At 37.7% G+C, this 24,002-nt stretch overlaps 2 protein-coding genes across 2 annotated transcripts; both read right to left on the bottom strand.

The window, feature by feature from the left end:
- Positions 1 to 13,688: 13,688 nt before the first annotated feature.
- LOC110887881 (PKS-NRPS hybrid synthetase CHGG_01239-like) lies at positions 13,689 to 17,193 on the bottom strand. The gene is made up of 4 exons (XM_022135443.2): positions 17,053 to 17,193; positions 14,081 to 15,110; positions 13,832 to 13,992; positions 13,689 to 13,769 (listed from the first exon to the last, which is right to left on the bottom strand). The coding sequence occupies exons 1-4, from the start codon at positions 17,191 to 17,193 to the stop codon at positions 13,689 to 13,691; spliced, it is 1,413 nt and encodes a 470-aa protein (XP_021991135.2).
- A 3,945-nt stretch (positions 17,194 to 21,138) lies between these two features.
- Positions 21,139 to 22,600, bottom strand: LOC110889787 (epidermis-specific secreted glycoprotein EP1). Its single transcript, XM_022137352.2, has one exon. It carries the CDS (start codon positions 22,593 to 22,595, stop codon positions 21,288 to 21,290), a length of 1,308 nt encoding a protein of 435 aa, XP_021993044.1. The 5' UTR covers positions 22,596 to 22,600; the 3' UTR covers positions 21,139 to 21,287.
- Between the last annotated feature and the right edge of the window lie 1,402 nt (positions 22,601 to 24,002).

The following is a 24,002-nucleotide window of genomic DNA, read 5'->3' on the forward strand; positions in this document are numbered from 1 at the left end:
CCATTAATATCCTCATATTGTTTTCATGTGTTTGTTATCATTCGCTATAATTCCAGAGTCTTGGAAATGCTAAATTATTAGTTCGGACGAGTTAGAATTGTTTTATTTTTAGCGGAACGAACGATTTTGTATTTAGGGTGTCGTACCGGAAAGTTATGTATTTTTGCAAGATGTATTTTCATGTGTATATGGACTCGGTTATGTCGTTCGTGTGTCGTTTTTCATTGTTTCGTTCTGTTTTCACAGTTTTACTGTAATGAATAGTGTGACCGTGAATAGTGCGCGTAACACTTTCTACCAACACTTTTAGGGCATAGTTTAATCGGTTTTGCGACATGACGAAAACCAACATATGTTATAGTATTGTTCTCTTGTCCTAACACTGTTATCTAATGTACGATCCAGTTACGTAATTAAATTACGCTAATTGCATGAGATTATATACTAAAAATAATGATTAGACTGTACTGAACTTCCGGTTATTTGCCATTTGTCACAAAAACAACCAGAACTATCTTGAAACTCTAACTTCATCGACGGCGACCTGCGGTAGCGACGGAAGGAAGCAACTATGGTGGAGTGCAAGGTGGTGGAGGGGGAGGCTTGATCGCCGACCAAAAGCCCGGAAGTGATCTGGCGGTGGTGCCGCCACCTACAACCGTTGCCTCCACTCCTTCTGTCGTTGGGATGAAGAACGCCTGAATTTGAAGTTAATAGTGGGTATGGAGGTCAATGGAGGCGTGCGATGAAGATGGTGGTCTATGGTGGTGGTCGACTGAATCTCCAGTTAGAGAGAGAAAGAGGGAGGGGGAGAGTTGTGAGAGAAAGGGTCATTTATTTTTATATGTAATTTTTAACTTGTTTTAGATACTTTTTATCTTATTTGATATATATTTTAAATAAACAAGTAAAGCTACCAAAATACCCTTAGGTTGGATCCATTTAGTCAGAGTTAACCATAAAAATTAACTGAGTTAGGGTTAAAGGACGTAACGTACAAGGGTTTGCAAACATCGAGTACGTTTTTTGTACTTATTGAAGATAAATGACATTTTTTGCAACCTGATGTCAACATAAAGGATGATTTTTGTAATTTACTCTATAGATAAAGTGTTGATTATATCTTTAAACATGTATAAAAAACTAAAGAATATAATCATGTTATTCAATCTATCATACATATAAACATGGACACTAAATGAAGATACGTACTTGATGGTATGGTTATCTTTGCGGATGATGACGAAGCCATAATTCCCGTCAAGATGTTCTTGGTTCCACTTTAGAGTGTCCTCTTGGGATGGATCAAGATTTAGAGAAAAGTAAAAGATGGAGAGTGATTATTTGGTGTAGATTATTCTCCTTTTATTCTCATGTTATGGACACTCAAAGGGGTAACCCTACACATTCTTCCTAATGTCATTATTTCCATCAAATAATGACTTATGATTAATATTTAGGATAATAATGTCATATGGTTAATTGTATTAGATGATCAATAAAGGCCACAATTATATAGAAGTCTAACATTCTCCCACTTGGCCGAGTGATCATTAACGATGAGTATTAAGTAATTTTGGCCAAGTTTAAAATACTCATCAAGTCTCATGTTGAAACCATAGCAGAGAGTTACAGTCATTCGAATTGAAGTCAATTCGAGACCCCCAACAGTCATACTAAAGTCTCAATATAAAACACTTAATCATAAAACCAAAATGACTGAAATAAAATCCTTAGGGTAAGTAATTACCTTACATAAGTTTTGTCTATAAATCATAAGGTGCGCACAAACATTAGTATAGACAATATAAAACATTCAAGGAAATAATAATCGTTCATACACAGTGTATGCTTTCATACAAGGTCTTTACTAAAACCCATTCTCATTACAAGATCTTGGAAAGTTCTGGGTGGTAGACCTTTAGTCATCGGATCCGCTAGCATATCTTTAGTGCTTATGTGCTCGATACAAAGATTATTTTCCTCTACGCGTTCTCGAACGAACAAAACTTTGTATCGAGGTTAAACCAGCTCCGCTCGAACTGTTACTGTTCGAGAAACTAACAGCAGCTGAGTTGTCACAGTAAATCTTCAATGGTCGTGATATGGAGTTAACGACTTTGAGTCCAGTGATGAGATTTCTTAACAAGATCCCATGGCACGTTGCATTGTACACTGCAACATATTCTGCCATCATCGTTGAGGTTGTTATTAACTGTTGCTTATGACTCCTCCATGAAATTGGTCCGCCTGCAAGCATAAAGATGTACCCCTAAGTCGATTTCTTATCATCTTTGCATTTAGCAAAGTCAGAATCGGAATAGCCTACTACTTCCAAGTTGTCCGTTCTTCTATATGTCAATTTATAGTCTTTCGTTCCTTGTAGATATCGCAACACTTTCTTTGCTGCTTTCCAATGATCTAGGCCGGGATTAGATTGATACCGGCCTAGCATTCCAGCAATATATGCAATATCGGGACGAGTACAGACTTGAGCATACATCAAACTTCCTACTACTGAAGCATAAGGTATCAATCTCATTTGCTCCTTTTCAACCTCTGTTTTTGGACACTGAAAAGAGCCAAAAACATCTCCCTTAACTACTGGAGCCACTGATAGAGAGCATTGTTGCATGTTATAACGTGTAAGAATACGATCAATATAAGCCTTCTGGGATAGACCTAATATCCCATTTGTACGATCTCGGTGTATTTCGATGCCTATTACGTAAGAGGCTTCTCCGAGATCCTTCATGTCAAAATTTTGCGAAAGTAATCGCTTTGACTCATGCAACAAATCTAAACTATCACTCGCCAAAAGGATATCATGCACATAAAGGACAAGTATAGCAAAGTTGCTCCCACTCATTTTGAGGTAGGTGCATTGATCCACTTGATTCTTTATAAAGCCTTGTTTTTTCATAATTTCATCAAATTTTAAGTACCACTGACGTGATGCCTGTTTTAACCCATATATGGATTTCTGTAACTTACAGACTAAGTGTTCCTGACCTTTAGGTTTAAAGCCTTCAGGTTGAGTCATAAACACATCTTCATGTAAGTCACCATTAAGGAAAGCAGTTTTGACATCCATCTGATGTAACTCTAAATCAAAATGAGCTACCAATGCCATAACTATTCTCAAAGAATCCTTCCGTGAGACAGGTGAAACGGTTTCCTGATAATCGATTCCCTCTTTTTGAGTATAGCCTTTAGCAATCAATCGTGCTTTGTAGCGTTCGACGTTTCCATTTGGGTCTAATTTGGTTTTGAATACCCATTTACATCCTACGGGTTTTACCCCTTTGGGCAATTCAACCAATTCCCAAACGCCATTCTTTTTCATGGAATCAAGCTCATCAATCATAGCTTTATTCCACTCAGAAGATTTATCACTACCAATGGCTTCACTGTAAGAGGTTGGATCATTATACTTTCCTAAATCCAAATCAGCTTCATTAAGGTAGGTTACATAATCATCAAAGTTAGTGGGCCTTCTTGGCCTTGATGACCTCCTAAGCTGATTTTCAGGTTCAACAAGTTCATTAACTGGTTCAGGGATTTGGTTATGCTCTTGTGAGTTTGATGTGCCTTCATTATTAGGGACGTTAGGAGCATTAATTTCAGCGGAAACATGGGGTGGTGCAGTGTTATGTACAAGAGGTGTAATAGGAGATAAATTTGAAAAGCCCATCCCCCCTCCTCTTGCACTTCTTGGAAATCAAAGACTCCACTTTAACTGCTCCCACTGACCTTAAAATCCTCTATAAAATCAGCAATTCGACTTTCCACAATACGAATAACGTGTGAAGGACAGTAAAATCTATATCCCTTTGATTGTTCGGGATATCCTATGAAGTAGCAACTGACTGTCCTCGTGTCAATTTTCTTTTTCAAAGGATCATAAAGCGTAGCTTCGGCAGGACAACCCCATACTTTCATATACTCTAAGCTTGGTTTCTTTCCTGTCCAAATTTCATAAGGAGTTTTTGGGACAGATTTAGAAGGAACCCTATTTAGTATTAGAATGGCCGTCTTCAATGCCTCAGTCCATAAAAATTTAGGCAAATTCGAGTTTGCTAACATACTTCTTATCATGTCCATAAGGGTTCTATTTCTTCTCTCAGCAACACCATTCTGCTGAGGTGTACCCGGCATGGTAAATTGGTTCACTATCCCGTGTTCTTTACAAAAATTAAAGAAAGGACCGGGAGCTTGACCAATGTCTGTATGTCGACCATAATACTCACCCCCTCTATCTGATCTCACTACCTTTATCTTACGGCTAAGTTGGTTTTCAACTTCAGCCTTAAAAGTTTTAAACATTTCAAGTGATTCAGATTTTTCTTTAATCAAATACAGGTACATGTACCGAGAATAATCATCTATGAAAGTAATGAAAGACGTATGGCCAGTAATGCCAGGTGGAAAAGGTCCACAAATATCAGTGTGTATGAGTTCTAATAATCCAGAACTCCTTATGGCACCCTTTTTATTTTTATTTGTCTTTTTCCCTTTAATGCATTCAACACATGTTCCAAAATCGCTAAAATCAAGATCTGGTAATTCACCATCCTTCACGAGTCTTATCATTCTGTCTCGTGAGATGTGACCTAAACGTCGATGCCACAATTTGGATGATGTTTCCAAATCATGTTTTCGTTTTCGTTTTCGTTTGTTGATTTTCTCATTTACGTTATATGACAACAAAGATTTCGAAAAACTATCATCTAGTTCTAACTTATAGAGATTTCCATCCAGATAACCACAACCAAGAACTTGGGAGTTTAAACTAATAGTGACCTTTCCATGCCCATGTAAAACTTCAAAACCATCATTGTCTAACTTTGATACTGATACTAAATTCCGAGTAATTTTCGGTACATATAATGTATCATAAAGTTTAATACAATGACCATTTTTCATAATAAGTTGCATGTTTCCTATGGCCTCAACTTCAAGTTCTTCCCCTCCTCATGTTCTAAGTGTTCTTTGGTTTCTTTCCAGCCTCTGGATTGTAAGGAATCCCTGTGTGGAATTGGTAACATGAACCATTGAACCAGAGTCAACCCACCATGTGTTAATTGGTACAATAATATTAAAGGATTCAATTATCATAAATGCATCAGTACCTTTCTTAGCCAGACATTCCTTGAATTTTGAGCAATCTCGTTGCAAGTGCCCTTTGTTATGGCAGAACTTGCAACGAGACTGTCCCTTGGAGACATTAGGGCTGGAAACAGTATTTGAATTAACTTTCTGGACTTTGGAACTTTCCCCTTTAAAATTTCCCTTCCTTTTCACTGACTTAGTGGTAGCGATATAAGCAACTTCTGGTTGTTCTAGTTTCAAACGTTCCTCCTCCTGCACACACATTGCTATCAACTCACTCATTGACCATTTGTCTTTCTGAGTGTTATAGTTGATCTTAAAAGCATTAAAACGTGCAGGAAGAGAAGTCATGATGAAGTGTACTAAAAAACCGTCGCTTATTTCCATGTCTAATCCCTTTAACTTATGGGCCATGTCGCTCATCATCATTATGTGCTTACGCACACCACTAGTCCCTTCATATTTTGTGGTAAGCATCTTCAAAATTAGAGAACTCGCATGTGCTTTAGAAGATCCCTTTAATTGCTCCTCAACTGAATTCAGATATTCTTTGGCATTCTCTGAATCAGGTATAGCTCCCCTAATGGCAGTTGGGATGGAATTCTTGATAACCATAAGAGACATTCTGTTAGACCTTTCCCACTTTTCATGCTCTATTTTCTGATCTGTAGTGCTTTCAGCAGTCAAAGCAGCAGGAGGGTCATGCCTCAGGGCATAATCAAGATCCACCATACCAAGAGTAAGTTTAACCGTATCCCTCCATGTGGCAAAGTTTGCCCCAGTCAATAATTCAATTCCAAGGCTAGGACTAAAAGTGGATGCTAGATCAACACAAACAGAAGAGTTGGAGTAATCTATTTAGGGGTAATCAAGCAAGACAAATAAAGATAAGTATATTGAAGATAAAATCTATTATAACACCAAAACAATAGATTAATTAAGATTCTATCTGAATTTTGGCTTCGCTTTGGCTTTGACCAAAATTCAGACATTATGAACATACATAAAAAAATATATTGTCTTGATGTTTTACATAAATTTTGGCTTCGCTTTGGCTTTGACCAAAATTTATGCATTATAAACATACCATAATAGACTAACTTATTGTTCGGAATGAACTTTGTCTTCGCTTTGGCTTTGACCAAAGTTCATGTATTATGAACACAATAAACCGACTTAATGTTCTACTTGAATTTTGGCTTCGCTTGGGCTTTGACCAAAATTCATGAATTATGAACGTGCGTATATATATGATAAAATTAAGCACACAAACATATCATAACACCTTTGGGCAAGAAATGATATATCCATGTAATTAGGCTAATAATTTATTATATGTATCATCAAACCATTTGGCTTTAGGTTCATTGTAAAACAATACATGTAATTACATAAAATGGAATAGCATCATTTACTTTGTAAGAAACTAAAAGAAAACAATAATTATTTGTTCATGAAAACTAGAAACAATACTAAAATACAATTTGTTTCCTAGTCCATCAAAAGTCACATAAATTTCATAATGAACATATTTCATAATACATGAATTAAGTTCTATTTATTTGTGGAGTAAATGATAATATTGAACTTAAATTGCGAATACCAAGGGTCTTATCAAGTACCTCATTTAATTACATTAAACAACAAATATCAAGGGTCTTATCAAGTACCTCATTTAGTTACATTAAACAACAAATACTACAATTCAAGTGAGTTAATTCTAGTCACATTAATAAAATTATTTCATTCTTAACCTAAAATAACCAATACATATGAATATGAAGAAACCATAAGATTCATATTTATGCAACTAGGCTTGAAAATTAGTAAAACAAAAAACCATACAGTAGGGTATTGGCATGCATCAAATATGACCATTAATTTAAACTAATTTACTTAGGCAAAACAAACAAAATATGTCTACAAATTCTATTTATGCAATTTTTAGTATGTACTAAAATGCCACCATCACTTTAGGCAAATATATCCAAAAGGACATTATTCAGCAATAGATATTTCAAAAAGGGATAAATTATCTACATCACCTATTTAAACAGTATCTATAGCCATGACTTTGAATTCATATACATGTGGAAAAACATTGCCGTCAAACCAATTCAAAGAACATAATATTAAATTAAATTAAATCAATGATATCACTAATTAGAAAGAATATTTTCAGTGATCTATTAAAATAATTCAATAATATCATAAATTGAAAAAAATAAGGAAAATTGGTATTTAATAAACTAACCTTTAACCAGTTGGTAAATAATAATCCAACCTATAGAATTGGTATATAATAATCATACCTATCAACATGTTGGTACTCAATGAACTTCCGTTAATTTTTTTTAACTGAAGTTATTTTTTAAGTTTTATTTATTACACAAACAGTCCCTGTAGTTGTAATTTACTAGTTTTAACTATTTTATAAACCTCAAATCGAGGAAAAGGAGGATTTTCGAGTGGTTTTTTTGTTTCATAAAATAGTTAAAACTAGTAAATTACAACTACAGGGACTGTTTGTGTAATAAATAAAACTTAAAAATTAACTCAGTTAAAAAAAATTAACGGAAGTTCAGTGAGTACCAACATGTTGATAGGTAGGATTATTATATACCAATTCTGTAGGTTGGATTATTATTTACCAACTGGTTAAAGGTTGGTTTATTAAATACCAATTTTCCAAAAAAAAAAAAAAAACAGTTTGTGATCTTCTAATTCATATCACACATAATCCAATTATCTATTTGTAAATTATGAATTCGGATTTGTGAAATTTACTGAAGAACACTTTATACAATTCCAAAAAAAAATTGTAAATTTATCATGAAGATCACATACCATCGAATAAATTCTCATTATGATTGAATTGATATAATCAACATAGTGCTCGGATACTACATGTTGATTATATCTTTAAACATGTATAAAAAACTAAAGAATATAATCATGTTATTCAATCATATCATACATATAAACATGGACACTAAATGAAGATACGTACTTGATGGTATGGTTATCTTTGCGGATGATGACGAAGCCATAATTCCCGTCAAGATGTTCTTGGTTCCACTTTAGAGTGTCCTCTTGGGATGGATCAAGATTTAGAGAAAAGTAAAAGATGGAGAGTGATTATTTGGTGTAGATTATTCTCCTTTTATTCTCATGTTATGGACACTCAAAGGGGTAACCCTACACATTCTTCCTAATGTCATTATTTCCATCAAATAATGACTTATAATTAATATTTAGGATAACAATGTCATATGGTTAATTGTATTAGATGATCAATAAAGGCCACAATTATATAGAATTCTAACATAAAGTTAATTAATGTTTGTCAAAAATTTAAATATTATGTGTTTACATGTTTAGTAGAGTTGCATACAATTATTTAAGATCTCAAAACAGATTAATGATTAGAAAGCATTTGAATATTTAAAGAATATGTTATAAAATAAAAAAAAATATTTTTAACACTTTAACCAACTTCAGTTAAACGCATTTTTAATTAAAACATCTTTCTTCTTCTTCTTCTTCTTATTTATATAAGTTTTGAGAACTAATGACTTTGTAGTTAGTTGTATCAACTTCTGGTTTTATTCAATCACGTAGATATTTTCGTATTCAATAACAACCATTTTACTTACAAAAGCATATCTGTTAGCTGCTTTCTATACGGTTGTTTTTTTAACAGCAAACACAGACCTTTTTACATATACTCTTAAAATCCACCTATTTTCATTTTTAGACACTTGAGCTCTCACCACTTTAGTAAGAATAAACACATGATGCTACTAGACCAAGAAGACATATACGTCCCTACATTTATTATCAACGAGTTACCGTAGTCCTTCACATGGACAGGACCACATCAGTGTAGATATTTTCATACATGCTAATCATTAATTCCCTACCGGTGTTTTTAAATAGCGAACACACATTCTTTTAAAAGATACTCCTAAAATTCACCTATTGTTCACTTTAAAAGACTTGAACTCACACAACTTTAGTAAAAATAAACACCTGATGTCACTAGACCAAGAAAACATACCTACATTTGTTATCATGTGAGTTACCGTACATCCTTCACATGGACAGGACCACATCGGTGTAGATATTTTCATATTTAATAACAATCATCTGAATTACAAATGGATATATATAGGGTGTGCCTATTGGCACACTAAAGTGCCTATTGGCACACCAAACCCTAGCAAAATTAGGGTTTATCTACGCTGCGTATTGGTCAATACGCAGCGTATAGGGTTAACCCAATACGCTGCGTATTGACCAATACGCAACGTAGATAAACCATAGATCTCAGTGCCTGATAACCAATCAATGCACAAAAAACAAGGTGTGTCTACGATGCGTATTGATCAATACGCAGCGTATTGACTTTTACACAAATGGACACTGCGGTTTTAAAAATTGACACAAATGGTCCCTTTTTTGATATATTTACAATTTGGTCCCTGATGTTTCAATTTTTACAAAATAGGTCCCTGATGTTTCATAAATTGGCACAAATGGTCCCTGTTAGGGACTATTTTTGTAAAAACTGAAACTGAGGGACTATTTTTGTAAAAACTGAAACTGAGGGACTATTTTTGTAAAAACTGAAACTGCAGGGACCAAAGTGTAAATATATCAAAAATGGGTAAAAAGGGGTCTTCTTTAAAGAACCGGCCCTTGCAAGGATCGAACTCATGACCTCTCGTTTAGAACCGCAACGCCTTAACCAGTTTATCCTCCTACTAGGAGCTGTTAGTATTGGAAACTTAAAAGATTATATACACTAGTTAACCAATACGCTGCGTATTGGTCAATACGGAGCGTATATAAAACATCTGCAAAATTGGGGCCATTTTGGTAGGTTTGAAGTATCAAAAGTTTACCAGTTTTATATACGCTGCGTATTGGTCAATATGCAGCGTATATGACCTTCCTGAATTTTAAAACTTCCAGAACTTTATCTATACAACAAAACATTTTAAATAACCTGCCAGAATTTTATATGTACACCATAGTATATAACATTTCAAAATATGTTAAACCGTTTACACCGAAGTTTGATATATACAAGAAAAGTTTGTCCATACATAACAAAATGATAAAATACTACTGCTGCTGCTCCTGATGCTGCTGCTCCTGATGCTGATGCTGATCCCATTCCGCATCCGCAATGAAGGGTAGTGGAGGTAACCCGTCATGCTGTCGCTGCTGCTGCAGCGCCGCAGCCACCCACTCTAACAGATAGTTGTTCCTTTCAACGTATCGAAGCAGCCGCTGATGTGACGGGTCAGGACCGTGCCAAACATGGCGTGGGAACTGAGGCGCCCCGGGTGGTCCACGCGGCTGTGGTGGCCGCGGAAGAACGGCGGCCGACGCATGCGGCTCCGGCGGCTCCGGATCGTGCGGGGGATAAAACAGTGGGAACTCTTGGGGCAGTTGTGTAAGCTCGTATTGCGTGCCGTCCAGTTTCTTTAACCGCTTCCCGCATGGAAAGTCTTTGGTAATTTGCATCCCGTTTACTGTGTTCATCCCCATCCGCTTTGGCTGTATCGCCGGGCCTACACGGCCGCGGTCGTTCTCCGGATGATAGCCCAACGAATGGGCTATCTTGGTCACGTAGGCTCCGCCTAATAGCATTCCGCGCTCCTGTTGATGATGCGCGGAGGCAAAGTACTGCGCCAACCCGTAGGCGAGAGCGCACGGCCTCCTGTATAAGAGGCAATATAAAAAGAACAAGTCACCACTCATACACCACTCCCGGCTTTTGTTTCGAGTAGTGATCGAAGTGGAAATCATTTTGTGCAAATACCTGCATAAATGGAAACCAGTCAATAAATAATAATCAGACGACATCGATTAAACGAGGATAAAAAAACAATATATTTTTGACTCGTTAAGGATTTTGACGCACGTAACGGACCTACGCGCCTTACGAGGGTCAAAACTAAGATCGTCGTTAAATTATATTTTTTTTATTATCTAATCGAAGTCGAACCGTAAGGCGCGTAGGTCCCTAACGAGCGTCGAAACTAAGTTCGTCGTTAAAATATAAAACGACGAACTTAGTTTCGACAGGGACCTACGCGCCTTACGATTCGACTTCGACTAAATAATAAAAAAATATATATTTTAACGACGAACTTAGTTTCGACGCTCGTTAGGACCGTACGCGCCTTACGAGCGTCAAAACTAAGATCGTCATCGTTAAATTATATTTTTTTTATTATTTAGTCCATGTCGAACCGTAAGTCGCGTAGGTCCCTAACGGGCGTTTAAACGGCTGCAAACGCAGCCGCAAACGGCTGCATTTTTGCTACCGTCTACGGCGGCGTTTGCAGCCGTAAACGGGCGTTTAAACGGCTTCAAACGCAGCCTCAAACGGCTGCGAAATCGCTGCCGTTTGGGGCTGTGTTTGCAGCCGTTTAAACGCCGGTTTACGGCTGCAAACGCAGCCCCAAACGGCTGTCGGTTTAAACGTCGTTCAAACGCCGGTTACGGTTCGACTTCGACTAAATAATTAAAAAAAATATGTTTAAAACAAATTTCTGTTTAAAAAGAAATTTGGTTTAAATGGTCCTTGGAGTTTCAAAAATTGACACAAATGGTCCCTTTTTGATATATTTACACTTTGGTCCCTGAAGTTTCAATTTTTACAAAAATGGTCCCTGATGTTTCAAAAATTGACACAAATGGTCCCTAACGAGCGTCGAAATAAGTTCGTCACTAAAATATAAAACGACGAAGACGCTCGTTAGAGACCTACGCGCCTTACGGTTCGACATACGCTGCGTATTGATCAATACGCTCCCTTTGTTTTTGTCATTTTACCTTTTTACCCTTGTTCTGAGCCTAAAGGAAGCCAAAAACAGGGGCTTTATTGTCATTTGCTTATCATACGATGCGTAGGGATCCCTACGTAGCGTATAGGTCCTTTTTTGTGTGTTTTCCTTGGTTTGTATTTATAGAAAACAATATTTTTTGATAAATAATGGCACAAATATAATTTAGAAAAGCTAAAAATAATACAAAAATTATGTTTATAAAAATTTGAATTATAAATTAAAAATTAATTAAAAATGATATTATTTGAATTATAAAAAATAAAAATGATACAAACTTTATAAATTAAAAAAATTTCTACAATTTACAAAAATACAAGTTTCCGCTTAATCTTCGATAACATTTAAACTCGGTTCTCTGTCTTTGTCTTGGTCTGATTTAGGATTGATTAACTTGTAGTAGTGCTGTAACCGCGGTCTATACATTTCTTCCCACCGTTTCGCAGCTATTGATCGATGTGTCTCCCACAACGGGGTCACTAAAGGCATGGGGTAGTCTCCTTCCAACTTAACATGTATGAAGTGTCCCCCCGTCAACATGTACGAGCGTTATCGCTTGAGGTCGTGGATCTAGTGGGGCATCCGTTAATGGGAAGATGGTAGTGCTCCATTCGATGCTTAGCACGTGGAGGACAATATTATACCTTTGCGCTACGAGAAGCCCTACCTGGGGCATTTCCATCCAGTGACTTGGACCACACCCTTTCACTGAATGCCATTCGATGTTGTTACGTATTCGTTTAAAGTCTCCTTTGTTATATGTTTCGAATACATGCTTCCAACGCGACTCGTTATGGTCAATCTCCAGTAGTAAATCTCTTCGAATATTGGGCCATACGTGTTCCGTAAAACCTAACCCGACAGCCACAGACCTATACCCACAATGACCGTCTGGGGTCACATCTTGTATACGCGATATGTAAGAGTGAAACTCTGGTGGAATTTGATTCTTAAACCTCTTAATGCTTAACAAGTGCTCGTCCCCCTTTATTAATGGAAAACCCTTATCATCCCGCGTCTCCTTCTTTTTAGAACTTGTTGAACTGTTTCGTTGCATTTTAGGTTTTTCAGACTTCACAACCGAACCAGTTCCACGAGAGCTCTCTGACGGTATGTATGAGCTGTGTCGGGGTAAATCGTACCTATGTTTGGGGGAAGCGGTATATACGTTGTTGTCCTCGCCATAGGAGCTGTGTCTCGCAGCTTCGTCTAACCTCGCAGCTTCATCTAGCCTTTCTTGTACTTTCTTTGATGTAGGCCGACCATGAGTATTTTGCTGGACGATCGGTGGTTTCTTGGTTGACGATTTCGGGGTGAAGACCGCTTTTATCTTTGAAAGCATACTCTTTTGCTGAATGGGGGACTGCGCCTCTAAATATTGCCGCACATTATTGAGCTCTGCTACAATATCGACTTCCTCGTCTACCAGTTTAGACGGGAGCAAGTCAAGCTTACGCCAGAATACATCTATGTCGTCGAGTTGTATCATACGCCCTGCATAGTTAAGTTAATACGGTGTAAGAAACAGCTAAATCGTACAAAATAACAAAAGGTTTGTGGTTTTAATATTTTTTACCTGTACGTTTGTAGTTTTCCAGCCTACAAGTACACGGCAATCCACAGCTAAGCCACATATGGCAACCACATGATGCGTTAAGTTTCCGCAACACCTCCAGCTTCCTCATTAGCTCTTTTGCCAGCAAAGTAAGTGCTTCATGGGAAACCTTTCCACGTAGGTTGTCCAACAGCGGGTGTCTGTGGTGGTTCATCGTTTTTTCGATGCTCTCGGTGAAACTTTTTTGTATTTCATCGTACTGAGTTTCAACTATATCAATGACGCATCTTGCTGTTCGCACCAATGAACTCCCGCGCGTAATGTATCTTTTTAAATTTGCGTGCTGGCTCTCAACTCTGTTGGTGGTGCGCTGACCAAAGTTGCGACACTTATCGGTCCACGCATAAACGAACATTTCTTTATAGTCTTTGAGCCAGTTTTCGTAGACGTAATCATAGACACCTGCAAAAATAAAAATAAAATAATGAAATGTAAAAGCGTGTGTAAACTATAATAGATTGGGTGAGTCGTTTGTTGAAGGAACACTTACTTTCTCGGTTGGCAACCACGAGTCGGTTATACATTTTCTCCAAGTTGTACTTGTACATGGGCTCTGAAGTAGATTCGCACACTCTCCGCCAGTACGTCATAAATTTCCCCCAATCTTCTTTATCGAACCCTTTCTTGCACTTTCTAACTATATTTTGTTCGATGTGAAACTGGCATAGAAGCCTGGTTGCGTTTGGGAATACTTTAGAACACGTGTTAATTAGGGCAAGCTCCCTATCCGTGACTATCACACGCGGCATCATACATTCATGCAAGATCGACTTGATCCGCTCAAGCACCCACACGTAGTTACCCCTTCGTTCTTTACAAATAACGGCATGTGCGATACAAAAAGACTTCCCAGTCGACGTCACACCCACAACCTGGACAAATGGCATGTTGTAGAGGTTTGTTTTGTAGGTCGCGTCGATCAACATCACGTGCGGGAATGCACGCCACATAGTGATTGAATAAGGATGAACAAAGAAAATCTCTATTACGACATCTGTTTTGGGTTCCTGTCGGGTGTTGTAAATGAATCGGTGGTCATGCATCAGGCTTTCCAGTGCCTGCATAGGAGTCTTTCCGTCCATTATTATCGCTCTAATTTTTTGTACCGCATTTTGCACGTCTTTCTGAACATGCAGGCTGTTAGGGAACTGCTTTCTTAGGGTTTGAAATATGATACGTGGCTCCATGTTTTGAGCAGTTAGCTGCTCCACTAGCTTGTATTCGGCTTCAGTAAATCTTCGTACAAAAGCGTGTCCCAACAGACTCGTCGTAGGTTCGTGGTGATGGTTCGCGTTGTCCACTTTTAACTCCCACGTGTCATTCGTCACGTCCCGGATGGCGAGTAATGAAAATGGGCAACCGATTTTTTTGCTACCAGCTTTCCTAACTGTTGCTTTACTACGGTGCTCCCCACTACGGTCGCACACAAGCCATACCATCCCAGTAGTACCGCCAATATTTTTTGATCGGCGGGTAACAATTACGTAACCATACTCCTTTCCCGTTTCTTGTACCCAATTCTTCAAATCAGTTAGAGACATGAAACGCTAAAAAAAGTTACGTTAATAATAATAATAATAATTATAATATAATTGAAACTCATACTTCAGGGACTAATATGGTCATTATTGAAACTATTTTAACTGAATGGTTTAACCAGGTTAACTTTCATATAAAGATTTCTTCTTTAAACACTAACTCAGTTAGCATACTTAACTGAACAGTACATGGACCATTTGTGTCAATTTTCAAAACTTCAGGGACCATTTGTGTCAATTTTCGAAACTTCAGGGACCATTTGTGTCAATTTTCAAAACTTCAGGGACCATTTGTGTCAACTTTCAAAACTTCAGGGACCATTTGTGTCAATTTTTGAAACTTCAGGGACCATTTATGACAATTTTCAAAACTTCAAAGACTATTTTTGAAAATTTGAAACTTCAGGGACCAAAGTGTAAATATATAAATTATTTAAATAAACTTATTTATTGTTATTTTAGATAAACTTATTTATTGTTATTTTAACCACTTTAATTCATTTTATTTATTTAAAATGATTCCAAGGCCATAATAATTATTTTAAATCAGTGATATTCAAGTTAAATAACTAAATTGAAATATAGTTTTTTAACAATAATAATAATAATAATAATAATAATAACAATAATAATAACAATAACAATTATAATTAGGAAAATTGGTATTTAATAAACCAACCTTTGGTTAGTTGGTAAATAATAATCCAACCTACAGAATTGGTATATAATAATCCTACCTATCAATATGTTGGTACTCAATGAACCACCATTAGTTTTTTTTTTAACTGAAGTTAGTTTTTAAGTTTTATTTATTACACAAATAGTCCCTGTAGTTGTAATTTGCTAGTTTTAACTATGAGTTAATAGCCAAAATGGTCCCTGAGGTTAATAGCCACAGCACCGCCACCACCACCACCGCCACCACCACCCACCATCACCGCACCGCCACCACCACCACCACCATCGCCACCACCACCACCATCGCCATAGCACCGCCACCACCACCACCGCACCGCCACCACCACCATCTCTGTCTTTGATCATCGACGCCTAAGGGGTTTTAATTCAGATGCAGCAACAGACGATGACTGACCAAAAACATCACAGATCCAACAGCTCTAGCGACGGTGGTGGTGGCGGTGCGGTGGTGGTGGTGGTGGTGCTGTGGCGATGGTTACGGTGGTGGAGGTGCTGTGGCGATGGTGGTGGTGGTGGTGGCGGTGCGGTGGTGGCAGTGCTGTGGCGGTGGTGGTGGTGGTGGTGGTGGCGGTGGTGGTGGTGGTGGTGGTGGTGCTGTGGCTATTAACCTCAGGGACCATTTTGGCTATTAACTCATAGTTAAAACTAGTAAATTACAACTACATGGACTGTTTGTGTAATAAATAAAACTTAAAAACTAACTTCAGTTAAAAAAAACTAACGGAGGTTCATTGAGAACCAACATATTGATAGGTAGGATTATTATATACCAATTATGTAGGTTGGATTATTATTTACCAACTGGACAAAAGTTGATTTATTAAATACCAATTTTCCTTATAATTATAATATTTTTAATAATAACAATAATAATAATAATAATAATAATTATAATTATAGTATTTTAAGAATAATAATAATAATAATAATTATAATTATAATATTTTTAACAACAATAATAATAATAATAATTATAATTATAATATTTTTAATAATAATAACAATAATAATAATAATAATAATAATAATAATAATAATAATAATAATAGTATTTTAACAATAATAACAATAATAATAACAATAATAATAATAATAATTATAATTAGAGTATTTTAACAATAATAACAATAATAATAATAACAACAATAATTATTATTTTAATGTGATACCTCATTTATTTGAAACGTATTGTCCGGGGTAGATGGTTCATAAAGTGATGTGTTACGGGGCTCATAACCATATCCACCATGTTCTTCATATCCACCGTAGCCTCCGTATCCACCTTATCCACCTTCACCCCCAGATCTATCATATCAACTGTATCCACCTTCACCCCCGTATCCACTGTAACCACCTTCACCCCCATATCTGTCGTATCCACTGTATCCACCTTCACCCCCGTATCCACTGTATCCACCTTCACCCCCGTATCCATTGTAACCACCTTCACCACCGTATCCACTGTAACTTCCGTATCCACCTTCATCCCCGTATACCCCGTAACCCGGATACGATTGCTGCGTCGGATAATATGGTTCATCAACAGGTGCATTCTCAGCACCGTATCCACTTTGTTGCACGTACGGAGATTCATACCCGTATCCGTAATCTGGATACACTTGATGCGCCGGGTAATTTGGTTCATCAACAGGTGGAGTGGGAGTCTTGTTCAAGTCTGGCAATTGTGTTTTTTGATCAACAGGAACTCCAGACACAACCTCCTCCTCCTCATTGGCAGCATTTGCTCCCCATGTGTCGTTAGAATAGCGATTACCGAAATAATTATCGTTCCAAAATGATGACATTTTAACAAGATTGAACAAAAAACTAACAATTGTTTACTGAAGAAGAAGATGAAAAAGAAAGCAGGGGATATTGAATTGAATTCGATGGGTAACAGATATGAATGGATGGATAAATAGACTTTCATGTGACACTTCAATACGCAGCGTATTGCTGTCTACTCACCGTATTACTTTATTCACGTGCCTGGACAACATCGTATCGGTGTCAAATCAGTCTGACATACGCTGCGTATTGATCACTACGCAACGTATAGATTTACCTCTATACGGTGCGTATTGATCAATACGCACCCTATGTCATACTGATTTGACATGGTACTAGGTTTGACTGTCTGGTCGTGTACCTACCTCTTACATACGCTGCGTATAGGCCTCTACGCAGCGTATTGAGGTAACCCTATACGCTGCGTATTGGTCAATACGCAACGTATGCAAACCCTAATTGTGCAGATAGCCTGACTTGGTGTGCAAATAGTGAGAGCCTATATATATGCTTATAACGCATGTTAGCTGTTGTCCATACGATTGTTTTTAAACAACGGACACGTACCCTTCTTGTATAAACTCCTAAAACCCATCTATTAATCACTTTGAGAGACTTGAGCTCACACCACTTTAGTAAAAATAAATAACTGATGCCACTTCTAGGCCAAGATGACATGTACGTCCCTATATTTGTTATCATGTGAGTTCCGTACGTCCTTAATTCACATGGACACAACCACATCGTTGTAGATAGTTTCACATTGAATAACAACCATCTGAATTACAAACGGATACGTATATGCTAATCTACACCTATTAGTTATATATATATAAACATAATTATATTTATTTGTATGTATTAAACTTATACTTATTAGATATGTATGTAGATGGACGGATAGAATCGAATGGGTATGATGGTCGGATAATACCGTTTCAAACAAGCGGTTATTCCCGCCAAACATAACCACTCGTATAACCGTTTTAGTGAAGACATATATATATGGTTTACCGGCAATAATTACCGGTACCAAGACATTCATAATTAAGTTTATTGTTTGTCCATTTTTCTCTCAATTCCACTGTTACATCATGCCTTCAAATCGTGTGAGTAATCCCCTGTTTCGTGCCAAGACACCAAAACCTCTACATAATGAATATAATGATCAAAGGTTTCCGCTAACAAGTGGTATCAGAGCCGGTTATGTAAGTGATGATGATTTAAAGCCATCTTCAACCATGATGCCATGCATGCACTGCACTGAAGAAAAACGTGAACGGAAATGGATGCAGCGATGTTGTTACTATTGTAGCAGACCAGGCCATAAAATTTCTACATGTCAAGAGAAGGAGAAGGATGAAGAAAGCCAGTTACTCCGTCTAGCGGTTAATACGGGTACGCAGAAAGATCAAGAAGCCGAAAAGGATACACAATCCGATCAGAGACAAGAATTCGTGGTGATCGGAACCGACGGCGGATACTGGTCGGAAATATGGCATGTAAGTAAAACTTTCAAACATCACTTTTCTGGTAATTTAGACATGTTTAAGCGTATGAAGAATATGTCGTGTGTTGAAACGGAGACGGGGGAAAACAATTTCCTCTTTGTTAGAGGAATCGGTGTTGTTGATATAATAACTGGGTCAGAAAAAATTCGAGTACAAAGTGTGTTCTACGCACCCGACATTGAAAGAAATGTCTTAAGTCTCGATCAACTGATGATTCAAGGATTTACGGTGAAGTTTATGGGTGATGTATGTAAAATATTTCCAACATTTAGTGTTCCTATATATAATAAAAGGAATAATCATACCGGTTTAACGAAGGAGGAAGAGATCGGAGAATTAGAAAAACAATATGTGGTTAGTAGGAATTCCGATCATGAGAAATTCAAAACAGAATTTCTTAATGAATACTTCGAAAATTTGAATATTTCAACCGATGAACCGGACTGGAATATTCTAATTTTACAAGCAATGGTTTTCAAAGATTTTCAAGATTGCAAGGCCTTATTACACATGCTTGAAGATAAAGACTATGTCTTCAAGTATAAATGCTATCTTGAAACTGTTTTTGAAAACATGGTAGAGTGGTTTATTAAAGAAAAACTGGAGATTCAATCAAGACCGTTACCGGCATATGCAACAAACAATCGGAAAGTGGGGTTATTAGACTTATATATGGCAGTAAAGAGAGAAGGGGGCCACCGGCGAATCACAGAGAATGGTATGTGGTCGATGATAGCAAAAGACACAGGATTCGAGTATGAGGATGGTGAATACATGCGTCTGATATACGCTATGTATTTGGATGTACTTGTATACTACTACAAGTTCAAGTTAACACAAGAAAAAGCCATCGGAATGGAGGAAGAAAAGGTGGTGGATCCCCGGCAGTGCATGAGTGAAGGCGATAAGAACGATATAACTAGTGCAGGTCAATCGGAAATAGCTGAATGTTCGAGTAGTTCTGGAGCGGTGGAGAAGGAAGTAAAACAATATGCCTTGTTTGCAAATCAGACAGATGCAGGATTACAAGAACAATCGGAAGTCACTCAAGACATAGCTGAAGATCATTATGCATTTTATGGTGGCGGTGACTGGCATGGAATCAAGAAACTGAAACAAAGAAAAAGGTTCGACTTCACAAGGGCAAAGAAAGCAATCACTGAAGCTAATCACAGTGTCATCAAGACCTCCCTTAAACCTAATTATGTTTAGGGGAGAGTATTAGTTATATATATATAAACATAATTATATTTATTTGTATGTATTAAACTTATACTTATTAGATATGTATGTAGATGGACGGATAGAATCGAATGGGTATGATGGTCGGATAATACCGTTTCAAACAAGCGGTTTTTCCCGCCAAACATAACCACTCGTATAACCGCTTTAGTGAAGACATATATATATGGTTTACCGGCAATAATTACCGGTACCAAGACATTCATAATTAAGTTTATTGTTTTTCCATTTTTCTCTCAATTCCACTGTTACATCATGCCTTCAAATCATGTGAGTAATCCCCTGTTTCGTGCCAAGACACCAAAACCTCTACATAATGAATATAATGATCAAAGGTTTCCGCTAACAACACCGAGGTGGTCCTGTCAATGGAAACAATAAATAGATTTTAGAAGGGTGTGTTCATTGTTTAAAAATTATTCGCGGAGAGAACGGCTAACATTGATTATAGAATAACGCGTTATAGCAAGTCCACGGGGTGGGGGAGATGAAAGTTCCACGCGTTGAAGGGTACTTCCGTGATAGAATAACGGACGAGCCCGGGTTCTTTAATCACTAATCAATGTTAGCCGTTCTCTCCGCGAATAATTTTTAAACAATGAACACACACCCTTCTAAAATCTATTTATTGTTTCCATTGACAGGACCACTTCGGTGTAGATTAGCTGTTACCCGCCATGCATGCATCCCCACCTAGACAAGAGCTCATGCCCACTTGATTTCCACTCACCCACCATACATGCCTCTTTAATGTTGGGGAACGAATCCCATTTAGCTAGATAATCAATAGTGCTTTTTATTTATTAATCATAAGACTTAACATACACAAGACACAATTTTAAATAACATACAGAATCAAACGTTACTAAATACATTTATTCTTTATTACACTTCCCATCATGTCTATACATAGACACACCTATTTGTTTGGTGTTTTAATGTACGCCAGATTCGTCGAGTTCCCAACCCTCGTCAATGTTTTCAAATCGTAAGCAATCCAACACCTCGATCGATCAGTGTGATAGAAATAACCCACACACTTACAATCACTCGTGCATTTTCTCTCGCACTGGCTTTGCTTCGTCTCATCCCCCTTCGTGTACTTGATCATAAAATGATCAACCCCTTCAAGCTTGTAATAGTAAAAGTCACTAGCCTTACAAGATGTCACCTTTTTCGCCTCGCAATCTTTGCTCCACCCACTTAGCCCATTCGGCGTGGGGCACGCCACACATTGGTTATCCTCACACAGCCCAAACTTCCCACATCGATCCGGCAATTGGCACTCGCTTACCCTTGAATCGCGGTCAAGCAACGCGTAGAATTGGTCCCACGCATAGTTTTGCACGTTCGGACTGTAGGTGAAGTATCTAAGGTTTCCATCTATCCCGAGTCTAACATACGACAAAGTATTATTGTGCCTTGTGAAGACCGTGTTGCTATTTGAGGGAGAGAACAACGGGTTCGAATTCCTGAAATGGTAACGAAAGAACAAGTAATAAATCGAAAGATCGTCAGGATACCGTGGTTCTGAAACAAGAGTTAAATTCGTAAAAGTGTTGGTGTCACTGTCTATCCCTGGGTATTCTGCCCAATAAAGCATTGTCTTGTAATACAAAGCTATCCTTCTGGACTCCAACACTAAGCTGTACGGCCCGTCAATGTTGTTCTCAACCGAAGCTCGACTCACAAGCTTACTTACACCATTGACCATTAGAGACTGACCCACCAAGAGAGTGTCGGTTGGGTAATCAAAGCTTTGCCATATGTAACTACCCTTGGCATCAACAAGAACCATGTTACCGTTCGGAAGCAACTCGAAACCGACCACACCCTTGTTCGCGGTATTCGTCTGCCACACGACTTGCCCATCGGCTTCTGCCAGGACAAGGTTTCCGTCTGTACCGAATGAGAATGTGGCGTTTTCGCGAACTGGCTTACCGCGGTTAGCTTCCCAAACCCAACGCATAATTTTTTCGGATCGAACTAAACCCATACGGAGAGCTAGAGTGTATGCATTAGGGGTGGTGTTGTAGAAACAAAGCTGGAATGGGTTGCGGAAAGGCTCGAGAGTACGGTAAGTCGCGTCGTACTCGACAATATAGAGTCCGAATTCGCCTTGATTGACATAAGTGAATGTCTCTGATGCAGGAACAAGAGCTTGAGAGATCGAGAATAGGAAATGAAAGCATAGGGAGATGACTGAAATGGAGTGAAAAGAAGCCATTTTTGGTTGTTTCAAGACAACTAAAGAACTCCTTTATATACAAGCACATTTAGGGGTGTTTTTTTTTTTTTTTGAAAAGCACTTCATAACCTTTTATATCTGCCTCACGTAGACCATGCGCAGACGTTTGAGTCTACAGCGTGTTTGTTTTTTGGAAGTGATTTAATTAAAAAACCTCTTCTAAACCTCTTCCTCGCACAGACCTAGCCTCACATCTTCAAGCGTCTTCTATACCTCGACTCTTTCAAAACACATCTCAAAAACCCTAGCATCCTTCTTCTCCACAGCCGACACCTCCATCTTCTCCAGCCAGCCGACACCTCCACCTCCTCCACCACCCCACATCTCTGTCGACCACACCTTCCGTCGCTTCTCTTCCTCCGGCGACCCCCCTCCGTCGCTTCTCTGCCTCCGTCGACACAAAACCGTCCCTTCTCTGCCTCCGTCAAATCCCCGTCGCTTCTCTGCCTCCGTCTACATCAAATCTCCGTCAAATCCGTCGCTTCTCTGCCTTCGTCGCTTAAGGTTCGTGTTCTTGTTGATTTGTATAGTTAATTTTTGTGTAGGTGCTGTTTGTCTGAAATTAAGGTGCTGTTTGCATGAGGTGGTTAATTTGTGACAGTAATTTTGTAATCTTGTTGGAAGTGTTTGAAAGTGTTAATTTGTGCTGTTTGCATGAGGTGCTGTTGGAAGTGTTAAAAAACAAACAGTCTTCTTCTTGTAAATTGCAGAGGTTTGGTCCACCTCTTCAGCTGCAGATGTCTACAGATGTGGTTCGCAGACTGCAGACGTTTTACCTCTGAAAAAACAAACAGCATCTTAGTTTCTACCATTTGTTGAAAAAAAAGATTATTGGATAAGGCGGCTAAAATATTATTAAATAAAAGAGTTAAATTCCATTTTAGTCCCTATGGTTTGGGTCATTTTGTCAGTTTAGTCCAAAGGTTTTATTTTTCGTCTGTAGGTCCAAAAAAGTTTTACCGTTGCCATTTTAGTACATTGGATTAACTTTATCCATTTTTTCTGTTAACGAGATGGGCAATTCAGTCATTTTATATGGCCGAATTGCCTCTAGTTAAGAGAAATAACAAAAATGGAATGAGATGAAGCCATTTTTGGTTGTGTTTCAAGACCATGAAACAGCTTCTTTTATAATACAACTCATTTGCTTTTCTAAAATATCTGTGGTATGTGTGGACAACCAAGGCGTTCAGAAATTACTAAATGCCTCACTTATTACATGACCCACAATATTGTTGGAATATTATCCATATACAAATGTCAGCATTTAGCACATTGCATTGATGATGTGTAAGATTAAATATATTACGTATTAATATTTAATCTGTATCCATCATAATCATTTACATTATAGAGATTAAAATATATTAGAACCTATTATTTAAT

The sequence above is a fragment of the Helianthus annuus genome, chromosome 11, assembly GCF_002127325.2.
Source record: "Helianthus annuus cultivar XRQ/B chromosome 11, HanXRQr2.0-SUNRISE, whole genome shotgun sequence".
Taxonomy (NCBI): domain Eukaryota; kingdom Viridiplantae; phylum Streptophyta; class Magnoliopsida; order Asterales; family Asteraceae; genus Helianthus; species Helianthus annuus.